The 21,285-nt window shown below is 45.2% G+C and overlaps 1 protein-coding gene across 2 annotated transcripts in view; it reads right to left on the bottom strand.

Annotated features, from left to right (window-relative positions):
• Nucleotides 1-463: 463 nt before the first annotated feature.
• The window catches only part of LOC126141537 (probable cytochrome P450 6a13), a 104,165-nt gene continuing 83,343 nt past the window's right edge, over nucleotides 464-21,285 (bottom strand). For both annotated transcript variants that reach the window (XM_049915251.1, XM_049915250.1), the window contains 2 exons: nucleotides 19,371-19,622; nucleotides 464-789 (listed from right to left, as the gene is read on the bottom strand). In XM_049915251.1, coding sequence (XP_049771208.1) covers nucleotides 623-789; nucleotides 19,371-19,622 — 419 coding nt within the window. In that variant the 3' untranslated portion in view covers nucleotides 464-622. The remainder of the gene's footprint in view (nucleotides 790-19,370; nucleotides 19,623-21,285) is intronic.

The raw sequence follows: 21,285 nt of genomic DNA on the forward strand, positions 1-21,285 counted from the left end.
CTCATACATGGAAATGAAGAGAACTGCTGAAGAGAGGAAGCTGTGGCTGCAGACGCAAGGCTTAGCCTTTGGAAATAAGAAGAGGTCATTTTAAGCTCAGACTTGTTTTTTGAAATATCCCTTCCTGCAATATCTTTGAGTGTGCAAGCATTAAAATCAGTGTCATGTTCAATAACCTGTCGCGCGACATTTGCTCTATCGGAGTACTAATTTGTATCTGGAGTGACTAAATTACAATGCTGTATTATCTAGTGATGTGTTGTGGTGACTATTTTATATAGTCACATGACTGTATTAAATTGTGACTAAGGACTAACAAGGATGTTACGTTATGCGGGCTGCACGAAAATCCGGCCCAACGCAGTTCATGGCGGTCGGATACTTTTGGACATGATAGAACACAGTCGAATAAAATACGCCACGGAAAAGACAGTAGAAGGACTTTATTAGTATATTTGCCATAGTTCAAGTTTATTATCGAGGTGGATGGTGCACTGATGTTAGTAAACAAAATTTTATGTGTGTTTGCTAAAGTAAGTATAGGTGAAGAATGAGTCAGATCACACACTTTCAAGTCCATACGTGTCAGCTCCTTCTGTAGACAGCCCTGCTTGTGGGCGTATCAAGTTCTCGCGGTGATACGCACGTTGATGCCTCCGAGAGCAGACGCCACAGCTGCCTTGGGATCCATCTGGAGCTTTGCAGGTGTTTTGCTCGTGGCGCTGAAGACAAACTTGGAGACCAACGAAGCGATGCCGAGCTTGGTCTGTATCAGGCCGAAACGCATACCTGCAGAGAGAAAACAAGCGTTGCTCTAAATTGTACGTGGCATTTGTTTTCCTGTAACATGTTACAATATTAATGCAAACGTGTCTGTGGTTAGTAGGAAACCTTCAAAGGACAAGAAAACTTTGTGAAGCCTTCTACATACCCTACATTTTACGGATCACTGGCATGTATATGGCAAGGGGTTGTTTCTACTGCGAATATACTGGAGTTTTCACTCGTTCCACTGATAGATATAGGACGAAAAAAATGGCAGCTTTGTGTGAGCTGTTAGTAGGCCATTTTCCTTTCTGCATGGACAATGCGGAGTAGATAAAATGAAACTCTAGAACATTCATAATATCTATCATGAACGACTGTTCATGAAGTAATCTAGCTCTTGCAATACTTTTTTTACACTCTCGCTTGCCACAGAAGCGTTGTTCCCGTTCGACTGGATCCCTTTCTTTGTGCACTTTATGTCTTCTGATACTTGGACCTGATATGTGTCCCATACGCTTGAGCAATATTCAAGCATCTGCCATATAAAAATTTTGTAAGCAGTAACTTTTGTGATAAAAAGGAACTTTCCCATAACTTTCCGCTTGATTTAACCACATCCGTGCCTATATGATAGTTTAACTTCATCTCTCCACATGTTATTACGTATGAATATTTGATATAATGTACTGCACGAGTGAGCAATACATTCAGTGGTTACAGACATTAGACTATCAGATGTCCGTGTGGAGTAACAACCCACACAATAAGAGGAAATCAACATCTAGTCATTTATTTCACCCCGTTGTCCACCCACCATCTGAAATCAACCTTGAACTTGGCATCAAGGTAACAAGACAACTCTGAAATTACCTGAGCCCAAAGATGAAAACAGCAGAGGCTGACCATTTCGAATCCGAGGAACTAATCAGGCCACGATGCAAGCGATAATCAGAACTTCCCAAAACTTCTCAAACCACAGGAAACAAAACTTTTTGTTATCCTCAACGAAAGTCGCCAATCAAACGAGGGAAACTTGGCGGACGACTTTTTTGACAGATGCTGAATTTTTGTGTTTCAAATTCACTACAAGACACAAATTTTGTAGTTAAGCTCACAAACAGAAATTTACATCTATTGGACACTGCTACCAGGTACATACTGGTTACATTGTTGTAACGTCATCTCACAGTTAAATGCACCAATAAGGCCTTCAGATAGATGAACCCACATCGACATTTATATCTACAGAATTAAAACCGACAAACTCTGGGAGGTTGTAGGGGACTTCAAAACAAATATGTTTCCCTAATGTCATTTTTTCCTATGGTGAGTATTTAAACCGGCAAATTAATAAAGCCAACAAACACTTTTCCATTTTTTTTATGACGGAGAGGCAACACATCAACACCACCCGATTTCAACTACAGTAAATTTTCAAAAATGCCTCCATTGACACGTAAAAAAAGATTACACCGTCGGATCATGTTCTGTCTGACACGGACGAATACCTCAGGAGTATCCTGAATTGTTCCTGCTGCTGCTACTATCCGGGCCACCAGATCCTCTTCTGATGCAACAGGAGTTGCGTAAACAAGGTTGCGCATCTCTCCCCACACAATAAAGTCCAGAGGGGACATATCTGGGGATCGAGCAGGCCATGGTACAGGACCACCTCTGCCAATCCACGTTTCTGGGAACCATCGGTTCAGGAATCGACGCACACGGCGACTGAAACGTGTCGGCGCCCCGTCATGTTGGAACCACATGCGTTGTCTTGTAGAGAGTGGGACGTCTTCCAGCAATTCTGGCAATGATCTGGTGAGAAAATTGTAATAGTACCTGCCATTTAATGACCTAGGTAGCAGATAGGGCCCATTTAAACAGTCCCCAACAACACCGACCCACACATTAAGGAAGAACCACACTTGATGAGCGCTAGTAACTGTGACATGTTGGTTATCTTCACTCCAAACATGCGAATTGTGCATATTGAAGACTCCATAAATCCCGAACGTTGCTTTATTGGTAAACAATACAAGGATGGAAATGTAGGATGCATTTCACACTTTTCCAGGTACCACTGCGAAAACTGTGCTCTGGGTGGATAATCAACTAGTTCCAGGTTGTGGACACGCTGTAAGTGAAATGGACGTAACAACTGCTCTCGAAGGATTGTTCTTACATTCGTCTGATTCCTCCCCATGTTACGTGCAATTGCAGGAGTGCTGATTGAAGGATCCCGCTCCACATGCAGCAAGACAGCTTCCTCAAATTGCAGCGTTCTTACCGCGCGACGGCGTCGCTGTCCACGTAATCTGCTAAATGACCCGTTCTCACGCAGACGTTGGTACACAACAGCAAAGGTCGTATGATGCGGGATACGGCGATTAGGATATTGTTGTTGATAAACCCGCTGTGCAGCTCGTCCGTTGTGGTGCTCTACGTAGTACGCACCAACCATATCAGTGTACTCACTCCAGGGGTATCGCTCCATTAGTAAACAGAGACAATGCATTACTACATTGGTGGACAGCAGTTACCTACAACTGAAGAGCGTAACATGCCCTCTAACAACTGAAGAGCGTAATACGGCCTCCAATGGTTTAAATAATCCCCATAGGAAAAATTAACATTAGGAAAAAATATTTGTTTTGATGTCCCCTACAACCTCCCAGAGTTTGTCGGTTTAAATACTTTTCACTCTGTATATCCAGGGAATCCCAGGGGCAATGGTTAATATTCAGGGATACACCTGGAACTATCGTTCGGAGCAAAGATATCTACCAAATATGGGCTCAAAATTGCATGCATTGAGAGCTACAAACGCTTATTCTTCCTCGCCACACAGGTGTTCGTAACTCGCAAAATATGCATTTTGGAGTCCGTGTCTGTTGGTCATGTTTTTCTTGTTTTTGTCCATACGACCATCTTTCAAAATATGGAAGGCAAAGAAACAGCAGAAGAATAGATTTGCTTTACTGTATCGAACATGAAGAAGTGGTCATAGCTCATGTTTATCTGACATTTTTTGCTTCAAATGGCCATTGTTGTAATAAATCTGAACAGTGACCATTCTTCCTGGGAGCCAATGTGTACAGAATGAGAACACTGGATACCTCAGCCACTTTTAGTGATAGCAGAAAATTTTTCAGAGAAAAGTTTCTTCGCTTGAATGTTGTATTCATAATCTTTTGGAATGCGGAGGTCTAGAGGAGATAGTAAACTTCGTCATTTTAAATGGGCTGGCGCGATATACACTCCTGGAAATGGAAAAAAGAGCACATTGACACCGGTGTGTCAGACCCACCATACTTGCTCCGGACACTGCGAGAGGGCTGTACAAGCAATGATCACACGCACGGCACAGCGGACACACCAGGAACCGCGGTGTTGGCCGTCGAATGGCGCTAGCTGCGCAGCATTTGTGCACCGCCACCGTCAGTGTCAGCCAGTTTGCCGTGGCATACGGAGCTCCATCGCAGTCTTTAACACTGGTAGCATGCCGCGACAGCGTGGACGTGAACCGTATGTGCAGTTGACGGACTTTGAGCGAGGGCGTATAGTGGGCATGCGGGAGGCCGGGTGGACGTACCGCCGAATTGCTCAACACGTGGGGCGTGAGGTCTCCACAGTACATCGATGTTGTCGCCAGTGGTCGGCGGAAGGTGCACGTGCCCGTCGACCTGGGACCGGACCGCAGCGACGCACGGATGCACGCCAAGACCGTAGGATCCTACGCAGTGCCGTAGGGGACCGCACCGCCACTTCCCAGCAAATTAGGGACACTGTTGCTCCTGGGGTATCGGCGAGGACCATTCGCAACCGTCTCCATGAAGCTGGCCTACGGTCCCGCACACCGTTAGGCCGCCTTCCGCTCACGCCCCAACATCGTGCAGCCCGCCTCCAGTGGTGTCGCGACAGGCAGGCGTGAATGGAGGGACGAATGGAGACGTGTCGTCTTCAGCGATGAGAGTCGCTTCTGCCTTGGTGCCAATGATGGTCGTATGCGTGTTTGGCGCCGTGCAGGTGAGCGCCACAATCAGGACTGCATACGACCGAGGCACACAGGGCCAACACCCGGCATCATGGTGTGGGGAGCGATCTCCTACGCTGGCCGTACACCACTGGTGATCGTCGAGGGGACACTGAATAGTGCACGGTACATCCAAACCGTCATCGAACCCATCGTTCTACCATTCCTAGACCGGCAAGGGAACTTGCTGTTCCAACAGGACAATGCACGTCTGCATGTGTCCCGTGCCACCCAACGTGCTCTAGAAGGTGTAAGTCAACTACCCTGGCCAGCAAGATCTCCGGATCTGTCCCCCATTGAGCATGTTTGGGACTGGATGAAGCGTCGTCTCACGCGGTCTGCACGTCCAGCACGAACGCTGGTCCAACTGAGGCGCCAGGTGGAAATGGCATGGCAAGCCGTTCCACAGGACTACATCCAGCATCTCTACGATCGTCTCCATGGGAGAATAGCAGCCTGCATTGCTGCGAAAGGTGGATATACACTGTGCTAGTGCCGACATTGTGCATGCTCTGTTGCCTGTGTCTATGTGCCTGTGGTTCTGTCAATATGATCATGTGATGTTTCTGACCCCAGGAATGTGTCAATAAAGTTTCCCCTTCCTGCGACAATGAATTCACGGTGTTCTTATTTCAATTTCGAGGAGTGTACTTAGGCATCACAATTACGAATACCATAATGTGGAACGATTACACGGATTTGTTGTGGGGAAAGCCAACGAAAGACTGCGAGTTATTGGAAGAACACTTAGAAAAACCAGCAGGTCTACTACCAGAGACTGCTTACAAGTACGCTACGCTTGTCCGTTCCCTTTTGGAGTACTGTTGTGCGATGTGGGATCCGTATCAGACAGGACTGATGGAGGACATCGAAAAACTTGAAAGAAGGGCAGCTCGTTTTGTATTAACGTAAAATAAACGAAAGTGTGCCATGGGTATGATACACGAACTGGGGTGGCAATCATTGAAACAAAGGCGTTTTTGGCTGCCGCAGGACCTTGTCACAAAATTTCAATCACCAACTCTCTCCTATGAGTGTGAAAATAATTTCATTGCGCCCACCTACATACGGAGAAAACATCATCATAAAATACTTAATCAGAGCTCGCACGGAGAGATTTAAGTTTTTGTTTTTTCCACGTTCCCTTCGAGAGTAGAACGATAGAGGAGTAGCTTAAGGGTGGTTCGATGAACCCTCTACCTGGCACTTAACTGTGGATTGCAGAGTATTCATGTAAATATGGATGTAAATGTAGATGTATCGTCCAACGCTACGAGTCGCATTGCAAAAAATGGCAGGGGGAGGGGTCAAAAGAAGAGCCAGGTGGAAATGGCATGGCAAGCCGTTCCACAGGACTACATCCAGCATCTCTACGATCGTCTCCATGGGAGAATAGCAGCCTGCATTGCTGCGAAAGGTGGATATACATTGTACTAGTGCCGACATTGTGCATGCTCTGTTGCCTGTGTCTATGTGCCTGTGGTTCTGTCAGTGTGATCATGTGATGTATCTGACCCCAGGAATGTGTCAATAAAGTTTCCCCTTCCTGGGACAATGAATTCACGGTGTTCTTATTTCAATTTCCAGGAGTGTATTAACCTTTTAATAATACCTTTGTATAATAATTCTATTACATCACGTCTATTAGAACGTGCAAAAAATCCAACGTGTTGGTATCACACGAGTTGTCGAATGTCCAGTCGGATGTTTTCTGGTAACTGAAACAGTTCCGCTGTTAATAGATAAAAATGTTTCGCGATATTTAAGATCCAATCCATAATTCGTTAGAAGGCCGCATCACACGTTGAGTGACAAAGGTTTTTGTTCGTCCACTTCTCTCATCCAGTGTGTGTTTTCAGAGTGCCATTAGTAAATGTTGCTGATATTAGTGTGCCCATGGTTTCTAAATGATGCTAAATCCGTAAACAACATGTTGGTTAGGAACATGTCATCTCATTGCTGTTTCCGTAGTCCCCATTCGGAGAATTGTATCCTTTATTGAAATTCATCGTCTTGGAGTTCCTGATAAAGTTATATATGGTATGGATGAAATTTGTTGAAATTTAGTATTCACAGAAAACATCATTGGCTGATCCCACTCTCACGTTAGAGATTTGTCAAGGATTATGTGCTGCTAAGATGACAATTGCACATTGCTCGTCGGTTGCTGATTTGAGCTATCAACGTTTATCGCTATCGACATTTCTTGTTTCCTGAAGCGTTTGTACTACTTCTGCAAAGGTAGATAGCGAAGGTGTAGCACAATAAGGACATGTCTCATCATACAAGGACACTGTCGTCCTCATACTTGGCACCATTCGCCCTAAATAAAAGTCGTGTCGTTCTCACATCACTTGCCTAGAACATTGTGAAGATCTCATAATGACATTTTTACTGTGTAGTGGAGCGTGCACTGATATGAAACTTACCGGCAGATTAAATCACTGAGCCGGACCGAGACTCGAACTAGGGGTCTTTGCCTTTCACTGGCAAGTAATATCGGTGGAGTATTTTCCAGCGAAATACAAAGGTCCCGAATTTGAGTCTCAGTCCGACAGGAAGTTTCCAGATCTGATAACTGTATGAAGACGTCGTCTACTCGCTACTATAGCAAACTATATTCTAATGGCCTTCATGCAACAAAAATGGCTCTGACCACTATGGGACTTAACATCTGTGGTCATCAGTCCCCTAGAACTTAGAACTACTTAAACCTAACTAACCTAAGGATATCACAGTCATCCATGCCCGAGGCAGGATTCGAATCTACGACCGTAGCGGTGTCGCGGTTCCAGACTATAGCGCCGAGAACCGCTCGGCCACCCCGGTCGGCTGTATATTTCGTAATGGGGTGTAACAATGTATTAAGATTCCAGCAGCGTGTACCTGAATTCATTCGATGCCAGCTTTCACGCTCATCTGATCTGGACTCCAAGCACTGGAAGAAGACTCTGCAGTTGTTCGTAACCAGCGCCCGTCTTCCAATATCCAGCACAGAGGAACCTCACTTCCCTAGCAATATTCCAAGAAACCTCTATTTTCCTTTCACCATCCTTATTACAGTTCTTAGTGTTCCCCCATTTCATAGTCGCTAGTTAGCATTAACATCATACTAAGTGCATTACGCTCCTACCTCTCCCCCGTCCCCCCCCCCTTTCCATACTTGGGTGTACATCCAGCTCTGTCGCACTTTATCGTTTTGGTGATATTATGGCGCAGGGAGGGATAGTGTTGCATCTACATCTACATCCATACTCTGCAAGCCACCTGACGTTGTGGCGCAGGGTACCTTGAGTATCTCTATTGGTTCTCCCTTCTATTCAAGTATCGCATTGTTCGTGGAAAGAAAGATTGTCGGTATGCCTCTGTGTGGGCTCTTAGTGAGATATACGTATGAGAGAGCAATATACTGCTTGACTCCTCGGTGAAGGTATGTTCTCGAAACTTCAACAGAAGCCCGTACCGAGCTACTGAGCGTCTCTCTTGCAGAGTCTTCCACTGGAGTTTATCTATCACCTCCGTAACGCTTTCGCGATTACTAAATGATCCTCTAACGAAGCGCGCTTCTCTCCATTGGATCTTCTCTATCTCTTCAATCATCCCTATCTGGTACGTATCCCCCACCGGTGAGCAGTATTCAAGCAGTGGGCGAACAAGCGTACTGTAACCTTCTTCCTTCGTTTTCGGACTGCATTTCCTTAGGATTCTTCCAATGAATCTCAGTCTGGCATGTGATTTACCGACGAATTATTTTATATGGCCATTCCATTTTAAATCACTCCTAATGCCTACTCCCAGATAATTTATGGAATTAACTGCTTCCAGTTGCTGACCAGCTATATTGTAGCTAAATGATAAAGGATCTTTCTTTCTATGTATTTGCAGCACCTTACTCTTGTCTGCGTTGAGATTCAGTTGCCATTTCCTGCACCATGCGTCAATTCGTTGCAGAACCTTCTGCATTTCAGTACAATATTTCATTGTTACAACCTCTCGATATACTACAGCATCATCCGCAAAAAGCCTCAGTGAACTTCCGATGTTATCCACAAGGTCATTTATATATATTGTGAATAGCAACGGTCCTACGACACTCCCCTGCGGCACACCTGAAATCACTCTTACTTCGAAAGACTTCTCTCCATTTGAGAATGACATACTGTGTTCTGTTATGCACGGGAGAAATAATCAACGAATCCTTTAATACGTACATTCACCGGTCAGCGCCATTGTTACACTGTACTCTGTCCTAACGTGCGCCTTTTCAGTGGTACATTCGGCCCTGAATTTACTTTTATGGATGAGAACGTGCGACGAAATCGAATAGAGCAAGTAGAGGAGCTCATGGAACGAGAGAGTATTGGGCCATGGACTGTCCTTCCAGTCCCCCGGACTTAAATACCACAAAGTAAATGTGGGATGCGTTGCGGAGACGCGATGCAGTCCGTCCACAGGCATCCAGCAGTTGTAAGCACTGGTGGAGAAATGGAGCGCCTCGCCATAACAACTACTTACCAACCTTGTGGCCAGCTAGGCGTCACATTGTAGAACATGCATTGCCATCCGTTGTCATAATACACCCTACTACATCCCAAATAAAATTATATTGTGCAGCGGGTCTAGTAATAGGGTACAGAGAATACCCAACAGTAATACTGTAACGCCTCATGCTCGCGTCTCTGTTTTGAAGTTACATACAGAACCTTGCGATTGTGAAGCGTGACTGGCCCGCCTGGTGGCAACATTGCCCCTCCCCACCGCCTTCCCGGGCACTGCAGGACAAAGTAATGTGTATGGAACCGAAATAAATAGCGCTGAATTCTGTGTAATTATTGCCCTTGAATGAATGTGTCATTTCAGTACTGCACTCAACTATACCAGCACTTTCAAAGCATGGTCCAAGTTTCTTCGAGCTATGTTACTTGGCAGGGACACATCGTACGAACATTACTTTTGTCCTTCAGTTTTGCACTCCAGCGTACAGAGAGCATTAGAAGCCCAGGCAGTTGTCCTCTGGATACACCCTCAACCTTGTTTTTCTTTGTATCATACATTCGCAGCACAGTACTGGATACGATTTGTGGAAAAAGTCATCGAGCCGATCGCATTCCTGTGAAGACACACAGGACGATGAATACGAAACTGTCAGTGGACAGTGTGGTGCAGTGTCTAACGCTCTCGGAAAATCACCATCTACTAGATAATGTAAGTAAGTACAGAAATATGTGTTCTGTACGAATTTCCCTTTGATTCTCACTTATGTTTGAGGATTTCTTTCTTTTCCATTACGAGCGTCAGAGTCCTTTGCCTTAGAACATGCTCCAAGATACTGGTCATGCTCATAAAATAAGGATAATTACAGAATTTGGAGCCACACAACGTGACATTACGCAAAACTGATCCTAATAGCATAGGCACATTGGAAACACACACGACACAGATCTGTAAGTCTACATCTACATCTACATCTACATCCATACTCCGCAAGCCACCTGACGGTGTGTGGCGGAGGGTACCTTGAGTACCTCTATCAGTTCTCCCTTCTATTCCAGTCTCGTATTGTTCGTGGAAAGAAGGATTGTCGGTATGCCTCTGTGTGGGCTCTAATCTCTCTGATTTTATCCTCATGGTCTCTTCGCGAGATATACGTAGGAGGGAGCAATATACTGCTTAACTCTTCGGTGAAGGTATGTTCTCGAAACTTTGACAAAAGCCCGTACCGAGCTACTGAGCGTCTCTCCTGCAGAGTCTTCCACTGGAGTTTATCATCTCCGTAACGCTTTCGCGATTACTAAATAATCCTGTAACGAAGCGCGCTGCTCTCTGTTGGGTCTTCTCTATATCTTGTATCAAACCTATCTGGTACGGATCCCACACTGCTGAGCAGTATTCAAGCAGTGGGTGAACAAGCGTACTGTAACCTACTTCCTTTGTTTTCGGATTGCATTTCCTTAGGATTCTTCCAATGAATCTCAGTCTGGCATCTGCTTTACCGACGATCAACATTATATGATCATTCCATTTAAAATCACTCCTAATGCGTACTCCCAGATAATTTATGGTATTAACTGCTTTCAGTTGCTGACCTGCTATTTTGTAGCTAAATGATAAAGGATCTATCTTTCTGTGTATTCGCAGCACATTACACTTGTCTACATTGAGATTCAATTGTCATTCCCTGCACCATGCGTCAATTCGCTGCAGATCCTCCTGCATTTCAGTACAATTTTCCATTGTTACAACCTCTCGATACACCACAGCATCATCCGCAAAAAGCCTCAGTGAACTTCCGATGTCATCCACCAGGTCATTTATGTATATTGTGAATAGCAACGGTCCTATGACACTCCCCTGCGGCACACCTGAAATCACTCTTACTTGGGAAGACTTCTCTCCATTGAGAATGACATGCTGCGTCCTGTTATCTAGGAACTCCTCAATCCAATCACACAATTGGTCTGATAGTCCATATGCTCTTACTTTGTTCATTAAACGACTGTGGGGAACTGTATCGAACGCCTTGCGGAAGCCAAGAAACACGGCATCTACCTGTGAACCCGTGTCTATGGCCCTCTGAGTCTCGTGGACGAATAGCGCGAGCTCTGTTTCACATGACCGTCTTTTTCGAAACCCATGCTGATTCCTACAGAGTAGATTTCTAGTCTCCAGAAAAGTCATTATACTCGAACACAATACGTGTTCCAAAATTCTACAACTGATCGACGTTAGAGATATAGGTCTATAGTTCTGCACATCTGTTCGGCGTCCACGGTATTGGTGATAAGTTGAGAAAACCGTCCCGAAACACATGCGCTACAAAATGCAACTGTTTCCTGCGCATGTACCCCGACATCAATATGGGATATGATCACCATGCACACGTAGACAGGCCGCACAACGGTTTGGCATACTCTGGATCAGGTGGTCGAGCAGCTGCTGGGGTACAGCCTCCCATTCCTGCACCAGTTCCTGTCGGAGCTCCTGAAATGTCATAGGGGTTTGAAGACTTGCAGCGATACATCGACCGAAAGCACCCCAGACGCGCTCGATTGGGTTTAGGTCTGGAGAACAGGCAGTCCACTCCATTCGCCTGATATCTTCTGTTTCTAGGTACTCCTCCACGACAGCAGCTCCGTGGGGCCGTGCTTTATCATCCACCAGGAGGAAGGTGGGGTCCAGTGCACCCCTGAAAAGGCGGACATACTGGTGCAAAATGACGTCCGATACACCTAACCTGTTGCAGTTCCTCTGTCGAAGACATGCAGGGGTGTACATGCACCAATCAGAATCCCACCCAACACCATCAAACCACGACCTCCATGCAGGTCCCTTTCAAGGACATTAAGAGGTTGGTATGTGGTTCCTGGTTCACGCCAGATGAAAACCCGTCGAGAATCAGAGTTCAGACTATACCTGGACCCGTCTGTGAACATAACCTGGGACCACTGTTTCAATGACCATGTACTGTGTTCTTGACACCAGGCTTCATGGGCTATCCTGTGACCGGGGGTCATTGGAATGCACCTTTCAGGTCTCCAGACGAATAAAACATGTCTGTTCAGTCGTCTGTAGACTGTGTGTCTGGCCACAACTGTTCCAGTGGCTGCGGTAAAGTCCCGAGCAGGGCTATCTGCAGTACTCCATGGCCGTCTGCGGGCACTGGTGGTGAGATATCGGTCTTCTTGTGGTGTTGTACACTGTGGACGTTCCATACTGTAGCGCCTGGACACGTTTCCGGTCTGCTGGAATCGTTGTCATAATCTTGAGGTCACACTTTGTAGCACACGGAGGGCCCGTGCTACGGCCTGTTGTGTTTGACCAGCCTCCAGTCGCCCTAGTATTCTACCCCTCATAACGTCATCAAGATGTGTTGTTTGAGCCATTTTCAACACACAGTCACCATTAGCACGACTGAAAACATCTGTACACTTACTCGCTGCACCGTACTCTGACATGCACCAACACACCTCTGCATATGTGGACTGCTGCCAGCGCCACTTTGCGACGACCGCAGGTCAAATGCATCCCATGGTCATACCCCGAGGTGATTGAAATCCGCAAACTGCCCACCAGAGCGTTGTTTCACCATGTATCAACATATCCTTAATTTTGTGAATCAGTTCTCTTATTTTCTCTGCGGAATGAGGAGTGCCCTGAATTCTTTTCAAGATGAGCACAGTAATCGTAAATGAGACGGTTGCTTTTCTTTTGTCTGGAACTGGTGGATCTGTAGTTGGTAGTCTATTAATAGCAGTACTAGTAGCAGGCTTCAAAGGGACTCGAATCTCCCGTGCCGAACTCACATGATGTTGGTAGTCTATTTGGAAACAAAATATTTGGGGTGAATGTACAACAGAGGCTAATATAAGGACGTTAAAAAATAAACTAGCAGGAGGCATAATCACAGAAACCAGTACCTGTATGTTAGACGTATTGACCCTTGTTGTTGAGACACTTGTCCCACTGTGACACAAGGTGGTGAATGGCTCTCTCATAAAATTCCCGGGGCTGTGATGTTAACCAGGTCCGCACGTCCAGCTGGACGTCGTCTTCCGTGGTGAATCGTTTGTCCCTAAAAAAGGGGACCAGAAATGGCGTAATCACAGGGAGAGAGGTCCGGATTATATGGAATTTCTGCAGGAGTGCCGCGATGGTGTTGGCCATATGAGGCTTTGCAATGTCGTGGAGCAGAATGACCCCACAGGTGAGACTGCCTGGTCGTTTTGATTTGATCGCATGGCGAAGCGTGGTCATGGTGTGCGAGTAACGCTGGACATTCACTGTTGTCCCGTGTTGCAGGAAGTGAATCAGAAGGGAGCCATCTTGGTCAAAGAAGAACGTCCGCATAACTTTTCCTGCACTCGTGTGGATGGCTTTGGCTTCTTTTGGTGGTGGTGACCCTGGATGCTTCCACAGGAGGCTATGTCGTTTTGATTCTGGTTCAAAGTGATGACACCATGACTCATCTCCAGCCACCACTTGTGCCAGGAACGAATTCCCTTGCCTAGAATAACGCTGCAGATGAGCGAGACAGTTGGACATTCGACGTGCTTCCTGGTGCGGTTGAAGACTGTGAGCACTCATTGGACACACACTCTGAGCACGTGCAACTGTTCGTTCATGATGGTGTGAACACTTCCGATGCTCAATCCGACAACGGCGGCTATGGCTTTCACACTCGGCGGTCCTGGGTAATCAGTGCATCCACCAGCTGGACGATGTCATCGGTAATGCAGTGTGGTGCTCCAGGCCGTGCATTATCGGGTAACGACACCCGTCCTTTCCTGAAGCGCTTATGCCACGCCTTAACCCTTGCAAGGGACATGCAGTGTTCGCCGTACGCTTGTGACATTCGTCGATGAATGTCCGTTCCTCGTACTCCTTCCGCTGTCAGAAAGCAGACACCTGTTTGCTCTTCTTTTGACCCCTCCCCCTGCCATTTTTTGCAATGCGACTCGTAGCGTTGGACGATACATCTACATTTACATCCATATTTACATGATTACTCTGCAATCCACAGTTAAGTGCCAGGTAGAGGGTTCATCGAACCACCGTTAAGCTACTCCTCTATCGTTCCACTCTCGAAGAGAACGTGAAAAAAACAAAAACTTAAATCTCTCCGTGCGAGCTCTGATTAAGTATTTTATGATGATGATTTCTTCGTATGTAGGTGGGCGCAATGAAATTATTTTCACACTCATAGGAGTGAGTTGGTGATCGAAATTTTGTGACAAGGTCCTGCGGCAGCCAAAAACGCCTTTGTTTCAATGATTGCCACCCCAGTTCGTGTATCATACCCGTGGCACTCTTTCGTTTATTTTACGTTAATACAAAACGAGCTGCCCTCCTTTCAAGTTTTTCGATGTCCTCCATCAGTCCTGTCTGATACGGATCCCACATCGCACAACAGTACTCCAAAAGGGAACGGACAACCGTAGCGTACTTGTAAGCAGTCTCTGGTAGTAGACCTGCTGGTTTTTCTAAGTGTTCTTCCAATAACTCGCAGTCTTTCGTTGGCTTTCCCCACAACATATCCGTGTAATCGTTCCACTTTATGTTATTCGTAATTGTAATGCCTAAGTATTTAAGATTACAGCCTCTAGATTTGCGAGATTTGTAGTGTAATCGACGTTTAACGGATTCCTTTTAGCACACATGTGGATAACTTCACACTTTTTATCACTTAGAATCAACTGCCACTTTTTGTACCATATACACTCCTGGAAATGGAAAAAAGAACACATTGACACCGGTGTGTCAGATCCACCATACTTGCTCCGGACACTGCGAGAGGGCTGTACAAGCAATGATCACACGCACGGCACAGCGGACACACCAGGAACCGCGGTGTTGGCCGTCGAATGGCGCTAGCTGCGCAGCATTTGTGCACCGCCGCCGTCAGTGTCAGCCAGTTTGCCGTGGCATACGGAGCTCCATCGCAGTCTTCAACACTGGTAGCATGCCGCGACAGCGTGGACGTGAACCGTATGTGCAGTTGACGGACTTTGAGCGAGGGCGTATAGTGGGCATGCGGGAGGCCGGGTGGACGTACCGCCGAATTGCTCAACACGTGGGGCGTGAGGTCTCCGCAGTACATCGATGTTGTCGCCAGTGGTCGGCGGAAGGTGCACGTGCCCGTCGACCTGGGACCGGACCGCAGCGACGCACGGATGCACGCCAAGACCGTAGGATCCTACGCAGTGCCGTAGGGGACCGCACCGCCACTTCCCAGCAAATTAGAGACACTGTTGCTCCTGGGGTATCGGCGAGGACCATTCGCAACCGTCTCCATGAAGCTGGGCTACGGTCCCGCACACCGTTAGGCCGTCTTCCGCTCACGCCCCAACATCGTGCAGCCCGCCTCCACTGGTGTCGCGACAGGCGTGAATGGAGGGACGAATGGAGACGTGTCGTCTTCAGCGATGAGAGTCGCTTCTGCCTTGGTGCCAATGATGGTCGTATGCGTGTTTGGCGCCGTGCAGGTGAGCGCCACAATCGGGACTGCATACGACCGAGGCACACAGGGCCAACACCCGGCATCATGGTGTGGGGAGCGATCTCCTACACTGGCCGTACACCACTGGTGATCGTCGAGGGGACACTGAATAGTGCACGGTACATCCAAACCGTCATCGAACCCATCGTTCTACCATTCCTAGACCGGCAAGGGAACTTGCTGTTCCAACAGGACAATGCACGTCCGCATGTATCCCGTGCCACCCAACGTGTTCTAGAAGGTGTAAGTCAACTACCCTGGCCAGCAAGATCTCCGGATCTGTCCCCCAATTAGCATGTTTGGGACTGGATGAAGCGTCGTCTCACGCGGTCTGCACGTCCAGCACGAACGCTGGTCCAACTGAGGCGCCAGGTGGAAATGGCATGGCAAGCCGTTCCACAGGACTACATCCAGCATCTCTACGATCGTCTCCATGGGAGAATAGCAGCCTGCATTGCTGCGAAAGGTGGATGTACACTGTACTAGTGCCGACATTGTGCATGCTCTGTTGCCTGTGTCTATGTGCCTGTGGTTCTGTCAGTGTGATCATGTGATGTATCTGTCCCCAGGAATGTGTCAATAAAGTTTCCCCTTCCTGGGACAATGAATTCACGGTGTTCTTATTTCAATTTCCAGGAGTGTAGGTACTTTGTCTAAATCATTTTTCAATTCTTTTCATCTGATGACTTTACAATACCGTAAATGACAGCATAATCTGCAAACAATCTAAGAGGGCTTCCCTGATTGCGCCCTAAATCATTTATGTAGATCAGGAACGCAAGATATAACCTTACTTGGTGACTTTGCACCAGTTATTACGAAGTATGGCGTTTCTGTCAGAAAATCACGGATCCATTTACACAGCTGAGACGATAGTCTATAGGTCACAATTTAATTAGACGTCGCTTGTGAGGAACGGCATCAAAAGCCTTCTGGAAATCTAAAAATATGGATTCAGTTTAGCATTCCCTGTCGATAGCACTCATTACTTCGTGAGAACGATGTGCTATTTGTGTTTCACAGAATGAATCCGTTTTGGTTGGTTGTTAATAAATCGTTTTATTCGAGATAATGTTCGAGCACAGTATACGTTCTAGAATGCTAATACAAATCGAAGTTTGTGAAATGGTTCTCTAATTCATTGGAGTACTATTTCCTTTCTTGGGTATTCGTGAGACTTCTGTAGTTTTCCAGTGTTTGGGCAAGGCTCTTTTTACGAGCGAGCCATTGTATACGACTGATACGTATGGATCTACTTTGTTACCATACTCTGAAAGGAACGTCACTGGTATACAACCTGGACCAGAGGCCTTGCCTTTCTTAAGGGTTTTAAGCTCCTTCACTACACCGAGGATATCTTCTTCTAAATTACTTATATTGGCAGTTCACAAATGTTTTCTCTTTCATTTTGCATTCGCCCCATATGTGCCAAAGAGTTTTTAGCATTCTGCTAGTATTCCATTAACTGAAGTTCGGTACTAGTACGTTAGATGCTCTGTTGGTTTAGGGAGAAATCTTGTTACACCGTCAATTCTTCTCGGAAATCTCAGTCCAGATCCATGCATAACATTTTATTTTTGTGACTCTCCAGGTTTCCTTCATATGCCAACGTTGGCACGATTACTGTTTTGTATACTTCTTAATTGTTTCTCTGCTTACATTTTGGTTTAAGATTTAAAGACTGTGGCACATATGGATTGCTAGCGTTCGGCGTTTTCCATTAGCGGTACTGCTTTGGAAATATGAGCTGTCACAACCCTAGTAGCTGAAACATGCAATATGGGTTCAAATGGTTCAAATGGTTCAAATGGCTCTGAGCACTATGGAACTTAACATTTATGGTCATCAGTCCCCTATAACTTGGAACTACTTAAACCTAACTAACCTAAGGACATCACACAACACCCAGTCATCACGAGGCAGAGAAAATCCCTGACCCCGCCGGGAATCGAACCCGGGAACCCGGGCGTGGGAAGCGAGAAAGCTACCGCACGACCACGAGCTGCGGACGGTAATATGGGTTTTATTCCTCAGTGCGATGTACGACCTAACCAGACCCTCGTCATAGGATGCCATTTCTATGTTTTTGCAGTAGAGACCTTGCAGATTTGGTACTTTGTAAACAAAGGAGAGCTTGTACAGCAATGTTTGGAACTCGTGTTCAGGTTCACCCTGGGTAATTCGGTCATCGATGAAACAGAATGGCTTTAGTAGAACAATTGCTATTAACCCTCCTTATTTTTAAAGTTCAGAGCGCACACCAGAAAAGTATTTATGATAAGCTACACCGTATTGTCTTAGTGTTAACCACTATTCCTCTCGTCGTAAATTTCTCCGCCTTGCAATTTCATTCTAATACCAGCCATAAAGCTTGCAAAACCTGGAGTAAGATGAGTACATTCCCCCCTTCTACATCTACATCTACATGGATGCTGTGTAAATCGCATTTAAGTGCCTGGCAGGGGTTCATCGAAACACCTTCACAATTCTCTATTATTCCAATCTCGTATAGCGCGCGTACAAGAATGAACACCTATATCTTTCCGTACAACTTCTGATTTCCCTTATTTTATCGTGTTGATCGTTCCGCCCTATGTAGGTCGGTGTCAACAAAATACAGGGTTATTAAAAATGATTGAAGTGATTTCACAGCTCTACAATAACTTTATTATTTGAGATATTTTCACAATGCTTTGCACACACATACAAAAACTCAAAAAGTTTTTTTAGGCATTCCTAAATGGTTCATGGGTGGGGAGGGGGGGGGTCAGTCACATAACTGAGACGATATTCCATAAGCACGCAATTTTACTACGAGCCGCTTGTTTGGTAGAATGTCAAATGCCTTCCGGAAACCCGGAAATGCGGAATCGATCTGAAACCCCTTGTCAATAGCACTCAGCACTTCATGTGAATAAAATCCAGTTGCGTTTCACAGGAACGATGTTTTCTAAACCCATGTTGACTGGTGTCAATAGACCGTTTTCTTCGAGGTAATTCATAATGTTCGAACACAATATATGTTCTAAAATCCTGCTGCATACCGAAGTTAACGATAAGGGCCAGTAATTTAGTGAATTACTCCGACAACCTTTCTTGAATATTGGTGTGGCCTCTGCAACTTTCCAGTCTTTGGGTACGGATCTTTCGTCGAGTGAACGGTTGTATACGATTGTTAAGTATGGAGCTAATGCATCAGCATACTCCGAAAGGAACCTAATTAGTATACAGTCTGGACCAGGAGACTCGCTTTTATTAAGTGATTTGAGTTGATTCACTACTCCGAGGATATTTACTTCTACGTTCCTCATGCTGGCAGCTGTTCTCAATTCGAATTCTGGAATATTTACTTCGTCTTCTTCTGTGAAGACATTTCGGAAGGCTGTGTTTAGTAAATATGCTTTGGCAGATTTACATTTTCTTCAAAGTATGACTTATTTCAGCACAGAAGGCTCTTCAGGGACTTGAAATATTGTTTGGGTGTTTGGTTTTTTCTATATTCTTTTCAATCAATTCCTGATGCATCACCATATTTTTATATTTAAAATTAGGTGCATAACGCAAAGGCCTTACCTATGCAGATACGGGGTCCCTCACCGAAAGGTAGGTAAACAAAATGATGGCGTGACGCCTTTCTCTCTTCCGTAAAGCGTTCCGGGTCAAACTTTTCCGGATCCGGGTAGTATTTGGGGTCGTGGTGTATGGCGTAGACCGGTATGATAAGCTTGGTCCCCTCCTCTATCTTGACATCGCTGCCTGGAATAGTGTACGCCACTGTGCAGATTCTGTCCAACTCCGTCAGAGGAGGGTACTTCCGGAGTGTCTCTGTAAATGAAACAAGAAAATCTTATTATTACCACACATATGCGAAAAATAGAGAAAAACTTAATAATAAGCGTTTCATAGCGCTGTCAGTACGCCAGAAATGCGTATCTGAAAATGCTGATTTGTCATGTATATGACACCACTATGAAACAGCTCCTAAATCTTCAACATGCAAAGCTTCAAAGAATGTGACAGATTGCCAATAACACCCATTTTGGCTACCGTTAAAATATATTGTGTATTACCTTTTTCAGATTCAAGACTTCGCACAGTGCGGTTTTATCTACTTACTTAAGTAAAGGTCTAATCAATAAGTTATATACGCCATTCATTCAATCGTTTACTTCCTCACGTTCTATTAAGATTGTGAAACTTCAGGGATGCGAAACGAGTCAAATACCAGAAACAAACATTGTAACATATTTCTGAATTGTAGAGCAATCAGTAATGACTAGCACTGATCCACATAATTTAATGCTTCTGGAAATTATTTACGGAGTTCTCTGTTAGCAGAAATTCAGCTACATCAAAAAAAGCTTATGTTTCTCCTTTCAAATTACTGATCTGCTGCATTTATGTAATACTTCAAACTAAGAATTAATATAATTTTACACAGAGAAATATTGTCTGTATATACGCTGGTCAAGCTAAAGGCCTGTATAATGTGACCTTTAGTGACAACTGGAATTCACATCTTGGAGTCAAAATATTATGATAAATAGCTATTATAGAAAGCGTGTGTAATAAGGGAATCTACCACTTCAGTTCCGAATAGTGATGGATTTTCAACCGTCTGCTTGATGTCTCACGGGAAGCAACAGACTTTTGCACCAGAATTTAAAACTCCGTTCGGAGTATTAGCCCTGGAGTCATGGTCTACAGTGAGAGTTTTTGAATGGCTCCAGGACCGCCTGCAACTGTCAACATCTTGCTCTGCTGGTAAGATTGTTCAGCTTCAGCTTTAAAAGGTTTTGAAGTAAATCAGATGGAATAATTCATCAAATTTGCGATGCTAATTATTACGATAGTAGCCTCTTGATCGGTCTGCTATATAAATAAACATACTGATACCAGTGGTTTCGAGATCGATATAGATTATACTGCTGAAAGTATCAAGTAGCAACATAAATTATAGATACACTACATTAGGTTATATTCACATTCACTTATAAGTAGAAATGTATTCCCTTCATAATTATCAGTTGGGATCCGTCTAATTACGGATGAATGCAACGAATTTTCTCGTGTCACACGCGAGTCGCGTTTGTTATTCTAAAGCCATCTCTATTGGCCTGAAATATAACCATATTCGTAATTTATACTATTTCATCGTAGATATTGTACTTTCTACATTGGGGATATAAACAGTTCTGTTACTAATAAACAGTTCTCTCGGTGGTCTCTCTCTCTCTGTGTATGTGTGTATATGTGTGTGTGTGTGTGTGTGTGTGTGTGTGTGTGTGTGTGTGTATGCGCGCGCGCGCGCGCGCGCGCGCGCGGCCATGTGGCTCTGTTGACTTGTATTCGTGCCTAAAATAAATACAAACTGTGTCTCATACGCATTCATAAAATTATTTAAAAAAAGTTAATAGTAATACTAATAATAAAAGCAGTAAGCTTGCACACACCTAACTGTAGTAAAACAAATACAATTCACATAAAT

This window comes from Schistocerca cancellata, unplaced genomic scaffold, assembly GCF_023864275.1.
Source record: "Schistocerca cancellata isolate TAMUIC-IGC-003103 unplaced genomic scaffold, iqSchCanc2.1 HiC_scaffold_718, whole genome shotgun sequence".
Classification (NCBI taxonomy): domain Eukaryota; kingdom Metazoa; phylum Arthropoda; class Insecta; order Orthoptera; family Acrididae; genus Schistocerca; species Schistocerca cancellata.